The sequence below is a fragment of the Lepisosteus platostomus genome, chromosome 3 (assembly GCF_059453375.1).
Source record: "Lepisosteus platostomus isolate fLepPlt1 chromosome 3, fLepPlt1.hap1, whole genome shotgun sequence".
Taxonomy (NCBI): domain Eukaryota; kingdom Metazoa; phylum Chordata; class Actinopteri; order Semionotiformes; family Lepisosteidae; genus Lepisosteus; species Lepisosteus platostomus.
This window is the reverse complement of record NC_142613.1, coordinates 68978835-69005845: the sequence shown is the minus strand read 5'-3', so window position 1 is coordinate 69005845 and position 27011 is coordinate 68978835. Positions and strand designations below refer to the sequence as shown.

The following is a 27011-nucleotide window of genomic DNA, read 5'->3' as shown; positions in this document are numbered from 1 at the left end:
CTAATGGCCTCCTCTCATTTGTAACTTTTATTACTTCTTGTGTTAAATCACTCTACCCGTCTGCCTCGCGAGGAAAAGTGTTGTGCTTCCATTAGTTACAAATAAATACCGCAGTTTTCATACAGCCTTTGCCAGTCACGTCCCCTTTTAACAGATCAGTGATAAAGAGCCAAGTCTAAGAAATTCTAAGGTAAATATGTCTTTGATTGGTAAGCCTGGAAACCTCACTGCTACTCGGGGAGCCCAACTACCTGAGGGTTTCTCAGAGCGTATGCATTTATTCCAACGTTTCAAGCATGACGTGAGACTGAGGGTTTTGGTCATGTTTTTTTTTTTCTTTTCAGTGTGCATTTCTCTTTGATAGCATTTTGCCTCTATTTCTGCAACTACTCCTATTTCTGCTTGAAACTGGGCAGAAAGCCCCCAGTTCTCGGAGTAGAAGTTTTGCTCTCGGAGTAGTGGTTAGTAAGTTGTTCAGGCTCAGTCAACCGAGAAACGCGCATCGTGTTTTTTAATTAATGAAGTGTGTTCAATAAGTATATTTTCTTTTGTTGCTGGCAATAATGGCAGTAATGGAAAGAATTGAAATTTCCTCAGGATTTCCAGGTTCAGTGACAGTTTCTTCCCACAAGCTGTCAAGATTACTGAACCCTACCCCAACCACTGGCTCACACTGATGTGTTTGTTTTTCTAAGCTGCGTGTTATTTGCTGCTGTTCTGTGTTGATGTTTTTGGCGTTTCCTTATTGTCTCTGTATTGGAGCAAACACGCAAATAAGCATTTCATTGCACTTGTGCATATGACCGTAAACTGAACTGAAAAGTCTATAGACTATACCTCACACTGGACATGAACCAGAGGACGCAGGTTGACGCTGTGTGCAAAATGCATGAGAGAGAAGAGGAGGCCATGTTTTACCCAAAGATCTGTGGGAGTATGCAATTCGGGCTTCTTTCGAGGAAGAGCTGGAAGAGATCCTCGAATCAGTTAGCTCCTGCCTGCTAAACGGGTTGATCTCTGAATGGCCTCCTCTCATTTGTAACTGACCTTGAGTCATTTGAAGGGCTCGGAGGTAGGGTAGAGAGGTTGGAGGTCTTGGGTGTGTTGCTGGATCATAATGGGGCATTTTTCCCTTTTTTGATATTGCAAGAAAATAGGCAGGTATTAAAAAATGAAGATTTCGACACCAGATTGCTATGCAAGTGAGTATAATGAAGAATTAGTTCACCCTCTTCAAGTTATGTATTACTGGGCATTAAGAGTGTGTTATTTTGTTCTCTGGCAAAGCCTGATAATAGAGTAATAACCTGGTGAATTCTAGACATCTGTCTCAGTCATGTAAAAATACAACAAAACACCTTAACAGGCAAAAGGGAGGGAACCTGTCACCCTGTATCCAGGGTTAAATCTCCCTCTCTAAAGCACAGATATTCACTATTAAATGGGAACCAATTTTCCCAGTCTAACAAAGCATCACTAAAATGGAATTGAAGGTTTTAGCCTGAGGAGTCTACAGTATTGGAAAGCAGAATTCTCTAGGATAAATGAGACAAGATCTTGTAGAATAATGCTGAGGGTCTAGTACTTTTCATAGTGCTCCGATTACCCGGACAGAATTCCACCACCGCGGGTAGAGAAGGGAATTTCTCCTAGCTCATGGCTCCTGTTCTCTTCCTTCTTCTTTCATCATCTCCCCTTCTCCCCCCCTCGTATGTCTGCTCCTTTATGCTGTGGTCCATTCCTGTGGAGTCTGGATTAATGACGTACCCAGGAATGTCCAGTCACCGTTGAATCGTTATTCTTGAATATGGTGCTCCTAAAGCTTCCTGGAGAAGCACCCTTTGGTCATCTCTGTCTTCCACCATGTTTACCTGCCTCCCTCGTCCAAGGAAAGCTAAAACTCGGCTGCCCTCCCTCCCCCCCAACTCACAGAAAATATCTGCATTTTTCCTGGACCCCTTTGTCCAACTCTTATGTAGCACTTGTATCTTTAACTCAACTGTCACCTGCTGTCAGATGGCTCATGACAGTATATGACAACACAAGTCCGCATAACATCACACTGTGCTATAGACTAACTGGCTCGGATGTGGTTGAGGCACAAAGTCTGCAATACAAGGTCGAAGGTACAGGGTGAAAAGTCTGGTTTCTTTTTTCCTACTCCTTTATTCCAGTGTTTATATTATTGTTGGGTTTGCACAGCTAGTTTAGGTACCATGTCTCTCACGCCATGATGATTGTTCACATTTTTTTTATTATTGTATGTGGCACCATGTAATATTCTTTCTTTTTTCCTGAAAAACCACTAAACAAATTGCACATAAAAGGTACAAGGTGTAATCCATGCCAGTGTGGTGCCGGTTCAGGCACACTGTTTCTGTGGTGGTAAGAGGACTAGAGAAGAGTACGTGCCAGCCCACCCCTGGACTGGAAGCAAGACCGTTGCAAAGACGACCCCCCGGCACTGCTGAACCCTGCTTTTCCAGTTGGATGGACTGGGGCAACGGGGGTAAAGTACCTCCCTGAAAGTGCAGCAGCCACATCTCAGTCATGTTTCTTAACGCCTCCTATTTGCATTACGTCACGGGTGATAGAATTGAAGCCAGTAAATCGGTGTGAGATACCGTTCATGTTCAAAAATAGACTTTATATAACTGTTTTTATACAGTATGTACATGCGGAAACATTTTCCATTATACTGCAGTGAGTTTTTATTGTATATCGTGACCAAGCTTCACCTTCGAGCCTTTTACGCTGTCCTGGGCAAGAATGCGGTAGTTAAATGTATTAATAGGAAAAACTTACTTAGCCTGTAATGTTAGAAGCTCAATTGTTGTTTGGAATGGATTTCCAGACCTGTCTGAGTGCCTAAAAGAATATTGTGCTGGGTGCTTAAGGGAGCAAGTAGAGAAATATTTCAGGAGGTTGCTGGTGGAAATGTGCGTTTTTTTCTATAATTAGCTGTTCTGAATTCATCTTAATTTTCATGATAATTATAAATGGATTTTTATGGATCAGTTCAATTAGGTCATTTGTTCAGAGTGCTTTTCGCTGGCAAGTGACTTAGATTGTGTGTCTAACTCCACATCGGCTCTCGTTTTGTCTTGCTCTACATTCATGGAAGAGCAGAGTGGACTTCAGGTCGCTGCCCAGTCTGGAGTTTCCTGCGTAAAGTTTGTTAATAAGTTACGGTTTTAAGAGTTTTATTGTTTTATGTATCTTCTAGAGGAGGGCTTTCTCTTTGCAAGGACTGGTTTTCCCTTGATAATTTTAGAAGCAGACACTTTAATTGGGAGGTGTTGCTGTATTTTTATTTCAGTTAAATATTTTTCACTTTGTCCAAACACCTTTGGAAACATTATTGCAACTTTCTTATCTTTAACATAAGTCTTTTTGCTGGAACTTCTTTTGTCCTTTGATTCAGATTCAAGACAATATTTAAACTTTAAAAAGCAGCAACAAGAAACAGTAGTCGTCATGTTTTTTTTGTCATGTGATGTGTGAAGCTGTGAATTTTTGTAGCAGTTTATTGTAAAAACAGACATTAATACTTTTGCAATGGGTGATGTGTAACGAACATCTGGACCACCAGCAGTTCTTAGACTAATGACAAACATGTCTAAACATTACCGACTGCTGTTGACAAAAGTAAATCTGGAATCTCTGAACTGTTTTGTCTGCATTAAAATCAGAGATAGTAGTAGTAGTAGTAATAATTGCTTACACTTATATAGCGCTTTTCTGGACACCCCACTCAAAGCGCTTTACAGGTAATGGGGACTCCCCTCCACCACCACCAATGTGCAGTCCCACCTGGATGATGCGACAGCAGCCATAGTGCACCAGTACGCTAACCACACACCAGCTCTCAGTGGGGAGGAGAACAGAGTGATGAAGCCAGTTCAGAGATGGGGATTATTAGGAGGCCATGATTGATAAGGGCCAATGAGAAATTTGGCCAGGACAGCAGGGTTACACCCCTACTCTTTTCGAGAAACACCCTGGGATTTTTAATGACCACAGAGAGTCAGGACCTCGGTTTTACATCTCATCTGAAAGACGGCGATTGTTTACGGTATAGTGTCCCCGTCACTATACTGGGGCATTAGGACCCACATGGACCGCAGGGTGAGCGCCCCCTGCTGGCCCCACTAACACCTTCCAGCAGCAACCTTAGTTTTTCCCAGGAGGTCTCCCATCCAGGTACTGGCCAGGCTCCCACCTGCTGAGCTTCAGTGGGCTGCCAGTTGTGAGTTGCTGGGTGATATTGCTGCTGGTGTTACAATGGCTGGCTGGAGATGTTACAATTATTAAAACTGAGTCTTAATAATTACCTTTATAACTAGTCTATAATATAATGAATATACTTTGTATTATCTATGGAGTGCCTATAAAGGATTAATAAAGGGTTTATAACTGAAGTATAATATAAAGTGCTTACCTTTATCCTTGAGGAGTGTATTTCTTTTTTGGGGGGTTAACTATTTTAATTTTGACTACAAATCTATATATCTTTAGTGTATGTGTTATACTTTTCAACAGAGAGGGCTGTGAGCTCGCGTCAATGAGTATAAGAGTGAGGTGGAAAATAAAGTACGCCCTCTGAAGATTGTGTCGTTTAAGGTACTAAGACATACTGTATCTGACCTTCACCTAGTCCTCATCAAGTCTGAACAGCAGATAAATCTTACCTCAGGTGACAGATACCACACACAAATTTGACATTGTCATGATTTATTCAACAAAAAAAAAACAGCCAGCGTTCAGTAGCCTTGTGTGGAAAAAGTAAGCGCACCCCATGATCCAGTGACGTGTGGAGCCCCCTTCACATCACTGTAAATACCCAAGCTGAGAAATTCCTGAAAGTGCTGCTTCCACTAGAACTACAGGAAACCGAAAAGAGAAGTCCCACGCACTGCTGTAATCTGACCAGGGGCACTCTCCCACCAGGACTCCCGCTGCTGGAAGTTGGAAGTTTTTTTTTTTCTTCCACAGCTTCAACATGGCCAGAAAGTTAAATTGACTCTAAGTAGTGATGGAAAATTAAATATGGTCTCAGGACCACCTACTGGACTGCTTAATGTTCCACTCCCCCGTCATTTTGCTTCATCTTTGTCTTGTTTTTCGGTCTGACAAAGCTGAACGTTGTTTAGTTCTTCCAGCAAGTGCATCTATGTGTGGCTTGCTATTCTGTCTTGGTACAGTATGTCCAGACTACTGCTCCTTGTTCACAGAGCATTTCATGTTTATGGGTAACAGGTTTCATTTTTAAATCAGAACATGCGTGAATCTACCCTATCTAGTTTACAGGTTGATGGAATTGTGACCCCTTGTCTCTTCCAGTTAGCACGTCATCTCATCAGGAATTCTCAGCAGGCTGTAAGCTCGGTGGTGGAACTGTGTAATTTGTCTTTTTATTGCTGATTTGGTTGGTTCGGTGTTAGGGCTGTAGTAAATGCTTTGTGAAGATTTATATTTAAAATTCCTCATTGGTTTGCCGTCTGCAGCCCTGCAGGTATATTGGAGGGAGAAGGAAAGAAAGCAGTTTGCCAGTGATTAGTGACGGGGGCTTTTCAGAAGGTGATTTCCAAGCATAGTAAATTACTAAGCGATTTGGTATGCCAATCTTGGCTGAGCTGCTTTTTCGCATTTATAATGTGGCTTGGGTTTTTCTTGCTTTCCTTTGATGAATCAAGGTTCCCAAAATGTAATCAGAATATTATTAGCCTAATACTTGGGACAGTGTGTCTTTGGCAGAGTACAGTCAGATTTATGCTCTGTACTACATACCTGATCATTTGAGCAGCCCACACCAGCTATGTTGAAGTCTGCTTAGTCTTCTGCAAGACAAGGCCAGTTCACATTTCTGCTTAACAGGCAGTAACCACCAAGGACAGCTCAGCAGAATTTAAGGACTGCTGGAAAGCGTGCGCGTTTTGAAAGCCGAATTCCTTTTCTGGTGATCTCGAAAACTGAAAACCAGTAATAGGACGGTAGGACTGATTGTTTGACCTCTATAAGCCCAACAGTGTCCCCTGCTGTATGCTGTTGTACAGAAGAATGTGGGTTTGTCCTGTTGGGAGGGGGGGGGGGGGGTGATTTTGAAGCCCACCACCCTGTCCCATACTCTTGTCCCGATTATTCCCACCAGCAGGTGCTCCAGAGCTGAGCTTTAGCGTGACCCCTTGCTTGGATGTGTGGGCTGTTCTTCCTCCTCTGGCGGTGACGTCGGCCGAGCGTGGCGCCCCGATGCACTTATTGAAATAAAAGGGCAGGGGAAAGCCCACCGTTATTTCACACGCACAGATCACAGGCTGCGCTCGTCTTCCCCGAGGCTCAGGATAATTCAGCAGAGTCCGGGAGAATGAAATGATGTGAGAAACGTGAATCTTTTGGTTTTGCCTCGAAGCGGGGTCATAAGTTGAGATGGAGAACGTTTATGTCTGTGGCTGGACCGGAAGCTGACGCAGTACCGCCTGCTTGCAGCAGAAACTGGAGCTCCGGGGGTCTGCCGGGACGTCTCCGGACCTCCAGTTTTTGCAGTTGCGATGCCACTGAATACAGCACTTTATAAAGGGTATAATAATAATTATTCATGTTCATTGATTGAAATCTGTGCTGCAGTATACCATTGCTTAGTGCTCTATTAATATTTAATATGCTAAATCCCACATCTTGTGTTGTATAATTAATAAGGCTTATGCCCAGTGAGATGAAGACGCTTATAACTTCTGTGTTTTTTGTTAAATAAAAGTCTCCGAGGAACCGTTCATTCATGAAATGTCAGATGTTTTTCTGAGGAAAACAAGAACGCAAACCACAAGATTAGGGAGATTTAGCTTGGATGACTTTGTTCCCAGTGAAAATCCTGAGGTCAGGCTGTTTCTCTCGTGAACCCACACGCAAAGCAAAGTGCCGTTTCCTTCGTGGTACGGTATGTTCGCTTGAGTCAAAAAGCTCCTGTCGTTCTTTCGTTTGCAGCTGCGGCCTGTAACAGTGCCCTGTCCGTCTGAATCTGTGCGGTTTAGGTAAAGATGAACGTTTTGTGCAGCAAATATAACCTCTTGCAAAGTAAAAAAGGTTTCCAGAAATACATAGAGTACAGTGTGAGATATTAAAAAGGAAATTGTGTTCTGTGTACACATACCTCTGTACAATAGCCTGACTTATGATCAAAAATATCCGTCTGTGACATGGACGCTCAATAGCTCCATCGATTTCCCTTGCAGGCTTCACTCTGTAGGTGCAGTGCTTTGTTTGGGTGGTGGGTGGTGTTCAGACAGGGTGTGTGGGCCGGACTGGGCAGGGGGTAGACTGCTCTGCGTGTCAGTCAGGCACTCCGTGCTCCGGTGTCATCGCCACTCCAGGCTCCTTAGCAGAACTACACAGAGTGCAGAGCATTAACGGGCCCGTTTGTATTCCTGTCATGTCTGTTTGTGGTATTTAATGTTCTAACATCTCTGGTTGGCTGAATCCATATGTCATTCAAATGGGAACCTGTGCTTTGGCGAAGGCCTGACAGGCAGCCAGCCGCGGCGAACAGCGATAAAATTATGAAAACTCTGTCTCTGTTCATTGGACCAATCGAATTACAAGCCGTTTTTCCCTGATCTGCCTAAACACACTAAACAGCTGGTATGTGGCGCGCACACACCCAGGCTTGTCTTGATTAGGGCCCTGAGTGGAGTGGAAATCCTTGAGCTGCACGTTTGACACGCTTTCTGGTTCTGACTTCTTCTTTAACTGCCAACTGGTTGGCTGGAAGACACCGCATCAGGTGAATGAAACAAGTTTTAACGGAGCTATGTTTATATTGCCCACTACACACTAAGTATGGTGCTGCTTTTACTTTATTTTAAAGTCTCTGTGATCCTGTTTCTGCATGTTACGCTCAATGCCGTTGTCCAGCACTTTACCTCAATCAAGCAGCTCAGCTATGTCCCTGGATTCTCTTGTCTCCTTCAAGCAGAGCTGAATGGAAAGTGGATTTTTTTTTTAAAACTTTGCATAATGGTTTCATGGTGCACAGTGTGATCCAGTCCCACAGGAAACTGTTCTATACAGTTGTACTTCCTAACTTGTATTTCCCCAAGAAAGGGGCTAAATAGCAGTGTGCTGACAGGACATCACTACAATTTCCTTATTGCTTGGGGACACAAGACTTGTTGCAGTTGGGGAACTGGAGCAAAAACAAAATCATTCACATCCCTTCCACTGGCAGGCGGATGCTTGGGCCCGAAATTTAGGGGGATAATAGCAATCGGCAACACAGACAATGAAAGGACCACCCTGGGCGCAAAGTTGTTTTTCAATATACAAACGGCATCAGATAAGCAAATAACTCACAGCGAATGTTAAAGATCTTTTGGGAGCTTGTGTACCCTGGTCCGGTGTGCATGAGAGGGGAAAAATGTTTGAAGACTGATAAACCAGCGTTCGTGATGCTTCACATTCTGCAGCGCTCATCAAGGCAGCGGATGGTGGTGCCCGTTCAACAAGTTGTTTGGCTCATTCGTGCTCAGACTGAGTGTGTGAGGGGCAAAGCAACTTAAAGACCAGCCCACGCGCCCCGTTGAGAAGTTCACCCACAGACGCCTTAGAAACAGGAAGGCTCATCCTGTTGTGTGACCCCGGGGCTCTGCGGTCGACACGGGTGCGACAGATCTGAGGCCTGTCAGGAATTGGTACGGCATTGCGACGGGGGATGCCATCGCTGTCTGGTTGCCTTTGACAACAGAAGGATCCGCCTGTTTGACCCTGAAACCCCTCTCCCGAATAAGCAGGTCTATCACTGCCAGCACCACAAACCAAACTCGCGTTAAAACGCGTTGTATGATCTGGAAAGCACTTGCTTAAACCCGCCCTAATTTACAATCGCCGTAGCTAAGGCAGGTGTACACTTAACCCAGCCCAGTTTTCTACGGTTAAATGTGTAATTACTTTTCATGATAGCTGAGCATTGGGTGTTCACTTGGAAGCTGTGTGATACATTGTGTAAACAGATACAAATAAATTCTTGTTGAATGCGTCTTGATTTCGGGTTGTTAACCACAAAATGTGTTGCTTTGGCAAGGGTCTGTAGGCATCCTATAGGCACTGTACGCAAAGGGGTTGCACCTGGATGATGAAACCTAAATGCAGCTAAGATAGGAAATTTAAGCTACTAAGTAATGTTTTTATTCGCCTGAAAATGCATTACCCTTCTCTGTTGTACGTAGTAGGTGCTGCACTGTGTTTTCCTATACGAAGAAATCATTTATGTTAATTCCTCCTCAGTTGTGTTTCAGTGTGCTTGTCAAGCCGTTCCCCCGGTTTTTAACCGCCAGCTGCTTTGAAGACCTGCCGTTTTCGTGCTTTTCTGTGAGTGCCGCTTTCAGTTGAGCAGCACCAGCTTGTTCCCCGAAGAGTGAAGGTGGACAGCTGCGCCGCGGAGCGCACACTTGTCAGGAAAATCCGTAGAAGTGGAAGAAGTGTTGAATTTACCTGGCGTGTCAGAGGGTTGTATAGGGCTGGAGGCTTTCCGGAGAGCGCCGCTCCTGGCGCCGTTCAGAGCGCGAAGAGAGGACTTTGCCGTCACGTCACGTTGGGGTTCACTGGCTCTTTATTTTTGTGTGGGGGTGTGGGATAAAACCCAAACACTTTGGCTCTGGTTCCAGCCATGCGTGAGTATCCTTTAAGGCGTATCGAAGATGAGCCACATCCGAATGACACTTTCTCTCGCAGGTTTGGAGGTTTTTAGTTGAACCGTTTACTGGCACCGTGTAAACGCGCAACGCCGGTAACAGCGCATTTTCATTTCTTACAACATTGCACTTGCAGGAGACAAAAAAAAATGGGAATTATATTTGAAAGGCTATCAAAAAATAGTCACAAGACTGTCAAAGCCTGCACTGTCCCTTTTTAACTAATGAAGAAATAATATAATCCAATACACGCATGTTTTAAGGAGAACATTTGAAATATCTTGAGTAATATTTTTGTTGATCGTGATTTGATCAAAGCCATTCCTGTCCCAGTCTCTCTCTTTTGTTTTGCTTATATCGTAGATTTTGTGGCAGGATAAGTGCTCTGTTTACTTTGGAATTCTGCTATTTAGTTTTAGCAGACTGACAATGTGCAAAGCTGTTCATTCCCTTTTTAACGCCTTTCCAAGAAAGCAAGGTATGAATGAACATGATTTAGAACAGATTCCTTTAAAGCGCAGAATGTCCGAGACGGTGCTTGTAAGGTCCCGCTAATTAAAATCGGGCGTAGGTTTGCGTGTGCGCCTCGGGAAAACGGTTTGTGCTGGCTTTTATTTAGCTGCCCTTGAAACCCCGGAGGAAGAAGTTTTGTGTGTGTGTGCTGGGACGGTTTAACCTGGCAGCCCACCTGGGTGGTTGTGCGTGTGTGTGGTGTCTGACGACCTGAAAGCGCTGCCTCTGAGGTGAGGCAGGAGTTGATCTTTGCCGTTCGCCTGGGCCGGAGCCGCCTTTCGGGAAGACCCGGGATGAGCTCAGCGAGGGCGCAAGCAGCTGCTCGTTAGAATGTGTTACGTAAGCCTGTTACAACAACACACGCAGCGGGGGGAAATGTTTATTAATTCTCTGCTTGATCTGTGACAAGAGAAAGCACACCACATTCCAAAGGCAGCACCCGCGTTTTGGCAGACAATGAAAGAGTTGGGGCTATAGTAAATCTCAATTAAGTGCTTTGTGTCCGTGTGTAAGAGACGCATGAAGGAAAACGAGGCCAATAAAATAGTTCTAACAATAGTCGTGTAGCCTAGAGATTTTCTAGATTGAAGTAGGATGTCTGTAAAGTTGTTGGATAGTTTTAAATACACGAATGGGATTCTTTCCCCCAAATGTTTTATAAATCTGCTCTTTATTTGGCAGGGCCCTTTTTCTCCTCCATGTGTGTTTTATTATTGTTATGGCTTTATTTGTGACACCCCATTCCAAATTCCCACGTTTGTTAACTGTGTGTAGGCGAGAACTTGGACTGCGCGCAGAGCCTTGCCTTCTGACGCTGTTCGGCAGTAAACACCGGGAATTGTAATACCGGAGTGTTCCACGCGACTGCAATACCTTGGCTACCGGGTGGATTGAAGATTAAGCCCTCTAGCTGTGGAGTACGAGCAACACAGTCCAGGAGGCCACTGGGAGGTCTCTCTCGCAGCACCCGGAGAGGGGGAAAGCGTTTTTTTGTGCTCGTCGGTCGGGCGCAGTGGGAGTCTGCTGTAACTACGATTAATTCCATGGATCCTCTGTCTTGCCTTCCCCTTCCCTCAGTTCGCCTCCCAGTCCTGGTGCAGGAGGACCACACACTGGCTGGTTTCAGTTCCAGCCCAGCTCCCTGTTACACCACTGAACTCTCAGTTTGACTCAATAATAGGATTAGTTTGAACCATTTGACTCCTTTCAACTCTTCAGCCCGTTGGAGGGTCCCTTTTAACTGTGGCATTTCATCCGTCAAATGAAACCCCTCGTTTCCGAGTCAGGGAAACTTTAAAATATCTACGCCGAGCAGCTCCAGGAGCAGGCCGGGGAGCTCCTGCCTTAGGCGACTGCATCTCCATGGCGACCGTCTGGGAACATGTCAGAGAAGAGAACGGGCTGCTCCAAGCTGGGGCGAAGAGACTGAAGTCGCCGCAACTCTCACACGGACCAGCTCAAGTTCGCTCTGCTGAAAGCAAGTTGTTAGTGCGCGCCGCCGTTCCGGATTTTGAAGCGGGTGTCTAACTACACACAGGCGGGCGGGCAAGTTTGCGTAGCAGCTCAGGGAAGAGGGGAGAAAGTAGGTCTGTCCCATCACTCTCTCGGGTGGCTTTTCAAAGCAGCTTCTCATATCGTGAACAATACGCCGCTGTCGGGTAGCAAACCAACAGCTTATTTATGTCTTATTCCTTTTTCAGCGGGTGGTGACTTTGGCGTTTGGGACTGTAGCTCCCAACGGCTACAGTGACCCCTCACAGCAGTAAACAAAATGTTTAAAAAGAACACGGTGGAGGGGCGGACTGTTTGGGTTTGTCTTCTTGTAATCATTTTTTAATGAAATGATTCCCAGGCAAGTTATCTTGTTCTGCTTACTGTCTACTTCCCCCCCCTTCAAACAGCCATTTCAGAGAGATGTGTATTTCTGGAGGGAGTTTTTTTTTTTTGAAGAGTCCAGAGGCCTGAGGCCTGTACAGGCTGGAGATCCACACGCCAGAGGCATGGCTGGCTGGGTTGCAGAGGACGGCTTGTGTGTGGAGCGCAGGTGTCCATGCCTCTCCGCGTGCGTGTGCGTGCGTGTGTGTGGGTGGGTGGTATGCGGTGTGTGTGTTGTTGTTGTTGTGTGTCTGTGTCTGTGTTTGTGTGCGCGACAGGGCCTCGGCCCGGGCCTCTTCATTCGCCCTCCTGACTGGTGTCTCTGCTTTGGTTGGCTCTTTCAGCAGATGCCTCCTCAGTATAGTCAGCAGGGTATGAGCGGGTACTGCCAGCAGGGCCAGCCTCCGTACTTCAGCCAGCCTCAGCCGCCCTCCGCTCTGACACAGCCTGCCTACATGCAGCCCAGAGCCCCGGCCCAGCAGGTAAGACCCCAGATTCCCGTCCAACCTCCGCAGGCCTCTGTCTGCTCTCTGTTCCTGCAGCCTGACGCTCCTGCAGCAGACGCTGATGCTGCCAGGCTTGACCGGCTTGAAAGTGTTGTGTTTTCTGATTTTGTTCTGGACAGCAGGCCCGTTTGACGCCGTACTGTTCCGACCGCGCGGCCCCCGATGTGTCATCTCCAGCGGTTGGCGCTCTCCTTGTGCGAGTGGCTGTAAGGCCACTGAGGCGGGGGGGCCTCTGTCCCCCCCCCGACTAGCTTTGAAAATGTGAGAGTTTACCTGAGACGGGCCCGAGCTCCGAGGGGTCACTGAGGTGAATCCAAGTCGCTTCAGTGTGAAAGGGATTACTTCAGCACAGCCCTGGCTGAGTCTTGATTTACTTCCAGTGGGATTCTCTGTTATGATTAAGAATGGAAAATCAGATGTAACTCGACCTAACTCACATTTTTGTCATTTAAATATTTAACTACCTTTTTTTTTTCCTGAAAGACCCTTGGGCATTGGGTGGAAAAGGAAGTTTCCTTGTCTGTGCTCATAACATGGCGTTTCTTCCCTTTCACTCTTATTAATTTATTCAGCAGATTCTCCTTTCCTTAACGGCTGTAGTCATTTGTACAGCAGTCCGTTTTGCCAAAGACACCCGCGTGAATGACCTTGTTCGAGATACAAGCGCAGTGCCTCCTCTGGGGTTTGAGCTCACAGTTCAGCTGCCAGTCATGAGTCCAGAGCCCTCGCCGCTCCTCCCCACTGCTGCCTGTACGAGTGGATGGGAAGGGTTCATTCTCAGTGACTTCTGTTGCTCCTGTCTTTATGGAGTCGAATAAACTTTGCTCTCTTTCAGTGGCGCTTGAGAGTTGCACCTGGGGGAGTGTGGCCCCGAGTCCTGCAAGTAAAAAAAGGGGAGTCAGTTGTTGGATTTTTGGACGGTTAGGAACCGCAGAGAAACTTCACAAGCTTTTGGGATCTGGAGTTAGGTGCAGAATTGACTCTTCATCTTCGGAGTTACACTGCCTATCTTGTTATACATTTCTTAATACTTCTGCTGCAGCAGCGGTGCAGGATTTCTGCCTCTTTCTTGATGGGCTAAAAAGGAAAGAGGGCAAGTAAAACTTGCACACAGGAGGGGTGCATTACCAGCAGAGGTCTTTAGGAGGGAAAATGTTAACAAGCGACCTTTGGTAACACCACAGGCTTGGCCTGTTTATTATGCTGCGCAGAGGCCTACGATTTTGAAAAGGTCACAAAAGCCTTTTTAAAAAAGTTTTTACCTTGGAAAATATTTCCATCTTAGTTTAGTTTCTAGAGGAAACATACAAGTAGAGGACGTCTACCTCAATATGAAATTTTCAGACTGCTTCAAACGTTTATTAACTGACAACTGAAATGTTTAAAGTATAAACTGTTGGCTGTCTCTAAACAGAGACCCACTCAGATTTCTAGAAAGACATCGGTTTCATTTCTTTCCCCAGCTTGCCTTTACATTATAACTGGCTTTTTCTTGTGAACTGAATTCTTTTGTTCCTGGTTAAAAAAAATAACGCATTTTGGTTTCCTTAGTGTGTTTTTCTCAGCATATCGCTCGATTTGAGTTGACAGTCCTTTGAGAAGGAGTTAAAGAACTTACCGGGCAGTGGAAAATGGTAAGAGGTGAACTGGAGTTCATAAAATGTAATTCACTTTCTGCTCCTGTTAATATCTGGTAGAAATTCAGTTAGTACATCAGTCACCCACTTCGATATTTTGAGTTCCAAGTGAGGGCCACGTGCGATAGCAGATGGGCTGCCATCCTCCCACAGGACACCGTGGCTTCAGAAATATGAAAGTAAGCTGAAATCAGATTACTCAACTCAATCCAAGAGACAGATGCAAGCAAGGCGTAACTCCATCTTCTCTGAGGATGACCATGGTTCTAGGGCATTTACTTATGTACTCTCCCCCAGACATTTGAGAGCACGTGATGCCTGATGACTCTCTTGTCAGCAGAGAGCTCAGTTGAAAGCAAAATGGTGTCTTTTTGTTTTATTAATGAAACAAGTGGAATAATCTTGCTGACAGTGTACAGTATCTTTATTCTGAGACCCTGTGTAAGAATTCCTTTCCCATTGTTGTCCTTTTCTCCATCAATAAAGTGCTTGAACCAGCCAATGAGTCTGTCTTGCCTCCCTCTACTGAACAGTGTAACACATTTGTTCATTTTTTTATGACAAGATACAGACTGTTAAGCTGAGACCTCAACTCCTGCAGTCGTGCCAATTATGCTTTCTTGAGTTTTTGGGCCCTAATGCCAATGGTCTCAAGCAAAGCTGGTTCCTGGTTTTCTTTGTTTGTTACCTTTCTGCCCATGGTGTTCCTGAGGTCTGGTCTAATGCCTGGAGGCTCAAAATCTGCTGCTGTCACACCTGTATTAAAATAATCTAACCAGGACCACCGAGAGCTTGACAACTCCGTCTCTCTGTCCAGTTTGCCTCTTCTCACTACAGTTCTGCAAAGGCGGGTGGCGGCTCAATTACAAACTCGCTCTTCACGTAAGGAACTCTTCAGACCCTTTCAGTCAGGGTCTCCACAGAGACAACTCACTGAAGCAGCCCTTGTCGCGGTAGCTAACACTTTGGTGATGGTTTCTGACTCCGGGTCACTTAATATGCTTCTCTTTCTGGATTTAAGTGCAGCTTTTGGTTCTGTCAATTAAGGCATCCTGCCTGACCATGTGAAAAATTACCCATTATCTTGTTCTGAAAGCTTTCCTCCAGTTTTAAATCAGATGTTGTTTCCTTTGCTCAGGGTGTTCCTCAGGGTACTTTGCTGGGTCTTTCACTACACAGAATTTCTCTGCTGCCCTGCTGGACTGATTGCACATTGCAGACCAGATCAGATCCTGCTGCTGCAGGTATTTTCCTAAGCCTCGTTAAGACAGATTTTGATGCAACAGTAGTTTATTTGTACTAAACCCGAACAAGACTGAGATTATGCTTATATCTGCCAACATCCGCTTCACAAAGGGAATTGAAGAGAAGCCAGGGTTTCATTTTCATCAATCTGGCTGCATAGCTTATTCCAGATTCCCACAACTCTCTGCGTAAAGAAGGGCCTCCAGTTCTAGATTTTAAACACACCTCCACATAGTTTACACTTGTGACCCCGGGGTCATGTTTCACTCTTTGTTCTCTGTTCATACTCCCGTCCTCTGTAAATGTCCCTGCCTCGCTGCCTCCATGAGTGGAATCTTACCCATGGATCTTCTGATGCTGTCTTCCTAACTCATCCAGGGACAAGGGTCAGCTCGAGGGCTGATGGAGGTTTCTCCTGTGCAGCACCATGTCTGAAGGACCCGTCGCCCCCAATCCATTACAGACTCGGGTTTTGACATGTTTAAAAAACGTGCTTCAAGAACCAGTCTTTTCCCTGTAGCTTTCAATGTATAGTGTAATTGAGTCTTACCCTTGAAATCACTCTGTTAGTGTGCAGTTTTCTTTTGCTTCCCTTTCGCTCGTATATACTGGCACATAGCCTTTAGTCTCTGGCAAAATCCTCATACTTCAGTTCATATTATTATTGTTGCCCCCATAAAAGGACATTTCAATAATTAGTTAAGAGAGCAGCTTCGGTTAGAGCTGAATGCGGCTTGGCTCCAAGAAGTGTTGGAGTGTCCTTTCAGACTAGTGCAGTATTGCGATATATTATGGCAGGAGGTTCTTGTAAGCTTTCGATACATGCAACGTTTCAGTTCTTCCTGTAAATAAATTGCTTTCCTTTCCTGTAAGAGATATAGAGTCAAAACCGAAGCTGTGTGTTGTATTAAAGTGGGCTACCTGAGTAATGGGGTGAACTGTCTGGATTTGTTTCACGGGTTCCTTCATGAAGTGTTTGAGAAAAAGTGTGTATTATAAAACCATGTTTTAAGTGTGTGTTTTAAAACCACCTCTTACCACATGTCTGTGCTTTAAGACCGTTTTTTTTTATTCTTCCAGAAGTACCACTCAAGCACAGTTTTAACGATGGCCTTCTGGCCTGTGAGTCACTCTTTTCCTGTAATCATTGTGGCCATTTCCTCTATGGCCTGAAATTGCTTCCGTTTCTTGTCCTCTGATCGATGCTTGTCAGATGTTTACAGTCCTGGAGAATTCACAGCCTAGCTGAACGGTAGCAGGGTTTTGCCATTAGTTCAGCAGCTCATAACAGCAAACAATGTACAACAGCAAAGCATCTTATTGTAGTAGTAATAAAGAGACACTACAGCAAGGCTTTAGTACAGTTCCTATAAAAATAAGGGTGGTGTAAGCAGGTGGTTAGACGTTTTTATTAAGTTAATAGTATGTTTTATACTATCAGGACAAGAGCAAACCTCCATGTTTCTAAACACTTTTGTGTATTTTATGGTAATAGTAGCTCTGTCAGCTAAAATATAACTTCAGTAGATGTTATAACATTATATATTATGATTTAAAAATGTTCACCTTATAATTATACTACTTGGCAGAAGAATGAAGACCCTTGCACAGTTTTTCACAGTTTTGTTTCTTTTAAAGTGTGCAGTCATGACACTTTGAAGTAGCAATTAATATGTTATACACACAACCTACTCCACACATTTAAAGTAAAAAACAAAAGAGAATGAATACACAAATTTATATGAAAGGAAAATGAATAAGTCCTGATTGTGTAAGTATTCAAACCCTTGACTGTGGCAAACCTAAATTAATTTGGGTGCGCAAAATTACCTTAAGGAGCCACACAATTAGAATGCGTGCAATAATAGTGATTCAGATGATTTCAGTATTGATACACCTCTCCATAAGGTCCCTCAGTCAGGAACGATTTTCAAGCCAAGATTCAAACCATAAAAATGAAGAAGCTTTCAAAACAACTCAGGAATTTCAACTCAACATCTCTCCTCAGACAGAAGCATAGACCAAGAGAATGGTATCAAAAATTCTGAAGGACACCGCATATTTCTTTGAACAAGTTGATCATTAAGAAGTGACAATCACCCACACCCGTCCAAATCTGTCCGAACTGAGCTGGATAGGGATACCACAGTGAGGCCAGTGGTGACTTCGAACATTACAGAGTTCAGTCACTGAGCTGGGAGAACAATTCAGGGGTCAACAGCATCCTAGTCACTCCACAAAGGGGCTTGTAGGTTACAGAAGAAAGAAAAACCCCAAATCCTGCACATGATTGTCAACAAAGCACTGACGCGATACTTCAAACACTTGGAAAAGGGTTTTGTGGTCAGACAAGGCAAAATTTTATCTTTTTGACAAAGAATCAGTCATGGTGGTGGCAACATTATCTTATAGTCCAGCTTCATCAGCAGGAACTGGGCATTTCATCAAGAGTGATAGGAACATAAATGGAGTAAAGTACTGCTTCAGACCTAAATATGCCACAAAAATTCACTGTCAGCAGGACAGTGCTCCGAAGCTCAAGTCCAGAGCTGCACTGGAGTGGCTTTTGAATAATAAAGTGAATGTCCTTGAGTGGCCCAATCAAAGTCCTGACTTGAATCCTGTTCAGAATCTGTGGAAAGGCTCGTAAACTGCTGTCAATGTGTGATCCCTAAACAACTTGAGAGAGCTTGAGAACAATCGTCAAGAATATGCCAAATTTGCACTAAGCTGGTGGCCATGTTGGCGAAGACTTGTCCAAAAGACTTGCAGCTGTAACTGCTGCCAAATGCGATTCTATTAAATATTGAGTTCACTGGTCCGGATACTTATGAAATCATTATATTTCAGGTTTTTCTTAGTTTTTGTCGAGCTTTACTGTCATTTATCTTGCCCTCAGAAATCTTTAGCCTAGACTTTAAGGTGAATAGGATATGTATTATATTGACAAAATGCGATACCATAGGAAAGGTCTGAATACTCTTGCATGGCAGTCTAATTCGCTGCTTTGTATTTTGTGAAGAGATTTGGTTGGATCTGTCCATTCTGAAAGGCAGAGTCCCGTTGAGGAGCGTTTCATTCATAAAAACGTCATTGTGAGATTCTGTTATTTTCTTCATGTCAGTTAAATGCACATAGCCCCCCCCCGTTCATAAGCATTTACATTTTGTCTCTTCACAGTCAAACACGATATTTACATTTCATAAGAGTCCCACAGCACAGCCAGATTCGAATTCTTTCCAGGCTTTATTTCGTTCTGATATTATGTTCCTAATGCCAATATCTGCAAAGCGCCATTTCTCCTAAATCCGGTCTTCCAGTATTTAAGTAGTCGAAGGTTAATTAGACCGGAGTCTCTCTCTGCAGCGGTGTGGAAATATTAACCTCCCTGTGCCCGTGTTAAATCGTGGGGGAGATAGCAGCAAGCTCACTGGTGGAAGACTGTGCTGTGGGAGACGCAGCAGGGCCATTCAAAGTTCAATGTCATTAATTGGTCAGCATTTGAATATTAGCTAAGACCTCCATTAATTAACTGGATCATAAAAGTATCAGAATGGGGAGGGAGGCCATTATAAATAGGGGCAAATTCTGGAGAGTGAGACGAGAGGCGATAAGGGGGAGCAATTCGTACGAAAGGTTTCAACTCTTAATTTGCTGGAGCTGATTTTAATTGCCATAACCTTTCTAATGGCAAAGTGTATTGTAACCCTCTAAATATCTTTCTCTGTCTTACTGGATCAAAGATCATTCATCTGCCGAAAGGGAGTATTCTCTTCTGATTTGCTGCAGTCAGCACTTTTAGTTGTAGCAGCTCCCCATTAAAAAAATGTGTCAGGCAAGCATGAGACAAGCTGCCGTTTGTCCCTGTTTATTTTTCTAATGACAAGATGAGAAAAGATTGATTTATGCACGGCTATCCCGGCTTCGCTTTCATTTTTAATTTTAGGCTTTCATTTTCATAAACCAAACTTTTTTTTAACCGAGTTCAGTAATAAACGTTAGGGGTCTGAGGAAACAGTCACATGAACGATGTTCCTCTCATCGTCGCCGTTCTCTGTGCGACAGATAGAACGTTTGAAACGACTCTACGTGCTTTTGTATCGAAGTTCAATATGTATTTTTGTTATAAAGCAAAAAACCTAAATACTGTACATGACAGGTTTTATTATATGAAAGCTGACAGTGAGTCAGTTTTTCCAGGACAATCTAACCACAGGCCAAGAAGGACGCTGGCCTTTCTAGTAGATTTCTAGTGCTTGTAATATCTACACTGAAGGTTGGTTTCTCAGCATATAAGCTCAAGCTAAGCTTTTTTTTTTTACCAGTGTCCTCATCTGACTGGCGAATCTGTCCCTCCTTTGCTTTTCCCCGCTTCGGTACGGTGAGAAACTTGACACAAAACTTGTCTGGCATGCAGAACTACCTGTTTATTGACGGAGAATCACTGTGCCTTCTGAGAGGTCAATTAGCAGTTGTTTTTAACTGAAAAATTGTCTCTCGGTTTGATATCGAGGAGGTATCTGTTCTGTGGAAGCTGGGTGAAGATGTTCCCAAGATTCTTCTACCAAGGTCTTTTGCTGACTTGCAAAACACACTTCATTCTTCTTGTTGGCTTGAAAGGAGGCCTTCTGCTTGGCTTTTCTTCTTCTTGGGATCCTGTTCAGTATTTATTTGGCAGTAGGCCATCCCTGTTTCCCAGTTCTAGTGTTGCCATCATGTCTTTGGTTCTTTCACACACGTCAAATATCCCGTCAAGTTTTGGAAAAGTCATGGATTTGTTTTTAATGGACCTGGAATTATCATGCTCTATCATTCATTTTAATTTTGTTCGTACATAAGCAAACATTTTGATATGGCCAGCAGCCATATCACCCTGCAACTCACAACTGGCAACCCGCTGAAGCTCAGCAGGTGTGAGCCTGGTCAGTACCTGGATGGGAGACCTCCTGGGAAAAACTAAGGTTGCTGCTGGAGGAGGTGTTAGTGGGGCCAGCAGGGGGCGCTCACCCTGCGGCTCATGTGGGTCCTAATGCCCCAGTGTAGTGACGGGGACACTATACTGTAAACAGGCGCCGTCCTTCGGATGAGACGTAAAACCGGGGTCTTGACTCTGTGGTCATTAAAAATCCCAAGGTGTTTCTCGAAAAGAGTAGGGGTGTTACCCCGGCGTCCTGGCCAAATTTCCCATCGGCCTTTATCAATCATGGCCTCCTAATAATCCCCCTCTATGAATTGGCTTCATCACTCTGCTCTCCTCCCCACTGATCGCTGATGTGGGGTGAGCGTTCTGGCGCACTATGGATGCAGCACATTGGTGGTGGTGGAGGGGAGTCCCCATTACCTGTAAAGCGCTTTGAGTGGGGTGTCCAGAAAAGCGCTATATAAGTGTAAGCAATTATTATTATTATTATTATTTTAAAAAGAGGCTGCACATTATAGTGTGTAATAGTATATTATACATTACTGTGTCGCGTCAGACCCTCTCACGGGAATTTTATAGTGAGCCGGAAGCCGGCTGGCCTAGCGCCCATATCAAAATGCCGGGAAAATGTGTTTTCAGTGACCTCTGGTTAGCAGGCGGAAAATACAAGCTATGGCTGCAAAAAGATGAAGGAGGAGGACGCGCGAGATGAAAATTATGCGGGAAAACCTTTGACGTGACGATTATGGGTGGAGCTGCGCTGGCAAGTCACGCGAAGGGTGAGAAACACATCGACCACGATGAGGCTGCAAGAGGAACGATTGCGGTCGGAACCCCTTTCAGCTCGTCGGCAGCTAGCACGGTCACCTCACGCAGCGAGAGGGCCCAGCAAACACAGATGTCAGGGTCGAGCAGCGATGTACTCTCTGCTGAAGTTCTGTGGGCGGTGAAAGTAATCGATTCACCTTATTCGTACAAATCGTGCCCCAGCGTAGGGCAGCGGTTCGAGACAAAGTTCCGTGCCAGCGAAATCGCCGCTCAAAATATCCGCCTATGTGACCGCTTTCAGAATTGCTCCCTATTTTAAATCGCTGCTTGTCGGAGAAGTGTCACATTTTTGCATATTGATGAGATTCTTAACCACGCACTGCAGCTCGTGTAAATGGATTTACATGTGGGGATTTGGGATGGTGGGGAAGTGAAAACTAGGTACGGACGCTCGGAGTTTAGGGGGCATGCAACTGCTGGGGACCTTGTGGAGAAGATGCGCAGCACGCTCTCAGAGGGTGGACGAGAAAAAATCCATCGAGACTGATCTGATTCACCAGTGACACCCTTCAAGATTATTATTGCACGAACTGCGTTCAGCTTGTCAAGACGTTGAGGTACCCGGAAGTTATTCAGACAGAAAAGAGTTTGTGTTTACGCAGTGAAGCATTTCAGGAATGATAAAAGCCCTGTATTTCCCTAGCCTGTGTGGGCTTACAGATGAGGAATGTTACTAATGCTAAACACTTCCACTTACATTCTGTAATTTGTAGTCCACGTTTATGCTTAGTGGTATTCAATTGGCCTACAGTATGTATTTTTCCTCCTACCAAGCTCTTGCACACCTGAAAGAACCAATCATCACATCACCAAACCCTCAGTTGAATCGGGTGTGCAAGAGTTGGGTCAGAGGAAAGATGTGCAGGACAGGGGCCCGAGGAATGAATTAACTATCACTGCTCTAAATCCCACAAATTGTTGTAGCAGTTGTAAGGCCAACGTATTCATGAAAGTGCAGACATATAGCCATGGAAATTTGGTTAGAAGTTATGGAAAGGTTTTGGAATTTTGTTGGTAAAAATGAGTGGGTACCCTTTCTGTGTGGGAATGTATTCATCTTATACCACATAAAATTTGACGTATAGATTAAAATCTTCTTTAAGTGTGCTTTTGAAGTTGTGTCTTGTGACCTCTTTAAAGTAGCTCCAAGCACAGGAGTTAATTTTAATATAGAATAAATAAATAAAAATATATATATGCAATTAAAATGCTACAAAATAAACAATAGATTGCATATTACCATAGTTATCAGCAGTTGAAATTCAGTATTTTATTTTTGTATTGCCTTCTTTCTAAAGAACATCCACCTCCTGCTATGCCGATGAAAAGCTCCAGCGAGCTGCCCAGTTAAATCTGAAATCACTGTCCTCAGGGCTTCTGAGACGCAGTAAGCTATAGGGGCTTTTAAAGATATGCAATTAAGCTTAATTTTTAATGAATATTAATGAAATTAGCAGAAGATTTGGTGGAGATCTGCATCTAAAGGTGTTGGAATGACTAATTCATTTGAAAGCCATGAGTGCTTTTAGGAGGAGAAACTGGCCTGTTCTGTCATGGAGGCCTGTTGCCGTGGGAGCAGGATGAAGATCTATTTGCTGTGTTTTCAGAGGCGATAAAGACTTTTCTAACCATCACATTACACTCAGTACGTGTGGGGGCAATGTTATGTGTAGATATTCACTTATACTTTGACCAGCTTGAGAGTGCAGTGGATCACAGTTCATAGGGTTTTTCACCGTTTCCATTAACTTTCAGCATTGAAGCTGTGTGTCTTGTCTGCAGGTTCTCTAACATTTTAAAATAGGAAAGAGAACAATTGACCACCAGCATTAAAATAAATCTGTTTATGATGGTTCTCAGAAATTATTGTGACACCACAAGCTCCTGCTACAATTTTACTGACTAAAAAAGGTCAAATGCAAATAAGTCACTTGTCTTGTACACTTCAAATGTTTTTTCAAATGAAAAAACGGGTTTTGCTAATGTCATAAAACTACCCTGTCGTGTAGACTCCTTCCTCAGTCACCAGGCAATAAACAGCTCCCAGAAGCTTATCTGAATTTATGAAATGAACTAGCCTAATCATCTGAAACAAAAAGCTTTTCATCAAAGCTGCAGTTGCATATAGTTTTTTTGTGTGTGCAGATGTTTGTGTAGAAGCCCTGGGAATTAATTTGGAAGACTCTTTATTTTAAAGGTCTGGATTCTAGCATATCTGATGGCACGTGTCTCAGGTGACAGCATATGCAATAACATCACCCATTTAAGGTGAAAATCAGTTATCGATTCTGAAGGTATTAATAAAAAGTAATCTGTAATTCAGGTAGACTGGAAGTACCCAGGCGCAGTGGTATGTCAATAAGGTGTAGAGAATGTTAAATGCATAAAATGTTTAAAAACTACGTCTCTCCCACACTTAATTACGCCCCTGTCTCTTAAATACTGTGATGAGTTTGGGTGGATGAGCTTTAATGCATCATTTTATGTAATTTTAACTTTGTTTACCGAGAATGAATCTCTTTTTTTAAGAGAGCCCTGGCCATGAAGGCAGAGACAATCCAACCATGACGTGTTTATCAACGTCAAGACAACAGGACCGCTACAACAACAGACTCCTCTTAATGAACAGTAATTTGCTTCAGGACAGCAAGCCATTTAAAACAACAGCATAACTGCCTTAATGTTTACATAACCTTTGAATAATAATAATAATAATAATAATAATAATAATAATAATAATAATCATGTCAAACAGATTTGAATCTTTTTCAGGAGAAGGAGCAAAATACCGAAAAAAATATTTTTCCCTAACTTTTTTTAGAACTGCTTCTGTCTATGTGATGTTCACCCCACGTGCTCATATACTTTGGAATAATAAGTCTGGGATCTGGTGTGTGTTGGAAGTCTCAGTGCTACATGATCAAGACCGACTGGAGTTTTTAGGTGTGTTGTGGCTGCATGCATTTGCAGAATATGACCAGGCTCAATGACTTGGGTGGAAGTATATCACCAACTGCTCTTTTCAGCAAAACGGAATTAGAAACCCGGTTGTGATTGTCGTTTTCTCGAAGGATGATGCGTATAAGTTTCGAAAGGTCCCGTCAAGTATTTGCAGGCTTTACTGAATTCCGTTTATTAATGCCATGACCTGCAGTTTTCCCCATGTCTTCGGCTGAGACTTGCTGAAGGGCCTTCATTGGTGGTTGTCTAAATTCAGTACCGGCCGTGTGACTGAGTGCTTGTTTTTTTTTTCTTTCTTTTTGATGAATATGAAATACTCCAATATTTCCCTCTACCCTTCTGGTATGTTTGAGAGTGTGTATGTGATACGAATGAAATGTGAATGATACTTACCTTGTTTTATTTTTCTCCCTAAAATCACTGCAGTGTTTCCCCCCGGTGGAGTATTGTATTGTGTTGATCAAGATGGCCACCAGCCACCTCTCCTGTTTGTAGTATCCCACAAATGATCTTAAAGGGAAAGGTGACTGGTGAGCCATCTACAAATAACAGATGTAAGGTTATTTGTTCTGTTTAAGTGGATATATAACTGTTGCATGACTCTGTTAGAATGTATACGTTTTTATGGATGGTTAAATACTTTATTTTGATCAAATATAGTATTCTCTGTTAAAGGTCTGTTAAAGAACGTGAGCGAGTTCCTTTAAGAGGATGGTCCTTAGAAGAGGAGGGGCTATAGAAGGGACTGGGAGAGCTCAGTATGGAGAGGGTGTCTTGGAGGGAAGGTGTGCAGAGAGGACTCCTGTGAAGGGTTTTTTTTTGTTATCCCTATTTTGATGGCAATAAATCCAGTTTTGTTTGCATTTGAAGACTGCTGTTTGGGGGTTTCTTTTCTTTTGAGCCGAACCTGGTCGCGTGGCAGGTGACAGGCTGCAATAATAATGCTTGTGTAGGTTCAGGAGAAACGTGACCGTGGTGGCACAGTTCTTTCCGCAAGCTCCGATGTCCAGGACACAGGGTCTGGTTTTGTAGGTGGGGGCGGGATTGCTTGTCCTTTCCTCTCAGTGGGGGAAAGGCCGATTACAGAGGGGAAAGCGTTCCTCGTAACGAAAGCAAAACTTCAGCATGATGACAGAACCTTAATGTAAACAGTGACACGAGGCTGACCCATTTAGCGCTGCTTTGCCCAGAGTAAATACACGTGTTGAAGTAAATATTTGAGTTTGGCATTAACAGTATGGTCTTCTCCTGTTTTGACTGCATAAGTGATGTTCACGTGTGTGGGTGTTTGTGAACCCGAGTCTGGTATTTCAGAAATGAGGTTATGACCTCAGAAAGCCTGAGGAAAAATGCTTTTAGTTTGGGCACTGTGTACGATTTATTTTTTTTTAAATGTGAATTCCAATTTCTTGTGGGATACCCTGCCATATGACATTGTGCAAGCTTATTAGCATACTCCCTTTTTAAAATTATACCTGAGGCGTGCCAAGTTTTTGTTTCAGGCTCTTCCCAAAGCAAAAGGTCCCTCTTTTTGAGACAGAATTTGTTCACTTTTGGGCGCCTCGTTAATCGTTGTTAAAAGTATCCTTCCTATTCTGCGTTTGTTCGAAATCACATTCTCTTCAGGATGTCCCGAAGGGCTTAAATCAAGGAAAAACTGACTTTTCCAAAGGCCGTCTCTTGTGAAGTGATGATGTTTTACTCCGAGGGCTGTTCATTCAAGGAAGATTGTCACCGGTGAGGTTCTGCACATCTCCAGAGACTAGTGGCGCTATACACAAGTTAACAGGAAGTCAGACAGAAATGTACACTTGCGGGTACCACATGATGATTCATACCACAGCTAAGCTGCATTAGCTTTGTGAAATAAAGCAGGATGTGTAATACTATCATCTTGAACATCGTTTGCTATTTTTGCGCTTCTGTTTGTTAGCGTGCTCTGCAGTGCGAGGTCCTCTTCCTCTCACAAGTAAAACTTTGGGGGTGTGGAACAAGCTACCCAGCCCCGTTCTTGAAGCCGATGCCCTGGTGTCTTTTTAGATGTGGCAGGATGAGATTCTGGGGTTAGTCTCTCACTACAGATTGGTTTGATAGACTGAAAGGCCTTAACATTTCTTGTCAAAATGAGTTTGTTCCAACTAGTTGTTGTACAATAGGCCTATATTATGATCAGTGCCTTCTAGAGGAAGAAATACCAGAGCGTTAAGGACATTTTCTTTGCAGTATATGACACTATGGTGCAATTGCTGCATGGTGCTGCAAATGTTTGGTTTGTGGTGATTCCAGTTTAGGATAAAAGGCACAGTATGAAAGAAAATGAAAGCATTATTTTGAGGATGCCCAACGTGAAGTGACAGTTTTTGTCGTTTTGGTTTGTTTATTTGCATAAAACTCATAAAGACTCATCCCGGTCTAAGCCCGTCGCATAAAATCGTACAAAAACGGAGGGGTGGGTGAAAATCTCGCATTAAGTGCTTGACAAAACACAGTGAGTAACAATTTTAGATTCACCGTTGCAAGTGAATTACGGTGGTAGAGTTGAGGGATTGAAATTGTGCGAATCCTGCGAATGAATTCACCACTGGTTTCCATTCCGTGAAAGGTTCTTTTTTTTTTTGCTGCATATATTGGATAAAATCAGCAGGATAAATTGCATTGGCCTGTGTTTTTTTTGTAGTTGTGCCTTGCAGTTATCTGCATTTTCCCCAAGGAAAGGACTACGAATAGGGTTTACTGTTGATTCCAGTAGCTGTTCTCAGCAGTGGCGTTTCAGTATCTGGGTTGTCTTTAGGTAAACTCTGTTGGCTTGCCTGCATGTGTCACGCTGAGGAAACAATGTTTC

At 43.7% G+C, this 27011-nt stretch overlaps 1 protein-coding gene across 5 annotated transcripts in view; it reads left to right on the top strand.

The window, feature by feature from the left end:
- The window catches only part of arid1b (AT-rich interaction domain 1B), a 238150-nt gene that overhangs the window by 41829 nt on the left and 169310 nt on the right, over positions 1–27011 (top strand). For 3 of the 5 annotated variants that reach the window (XM_088626619.1, XM_088626615.1, XM_088626618.1), the window contains exon 3: positions 12416–12553. The exons of 1 other annotated variant lie outside the window; for it this stretch is intronic. In XM_088626619.1, the coding sequence (XP_088482745.1) occupies positions 12416–12553 (138 nt within the window). The remainder of the gene's footprint in view (positions 1–12415; positions 12554–27011) is intronic. One more of the 5 variants, XM_088626616.1, reaches the window with a different exon arrangement.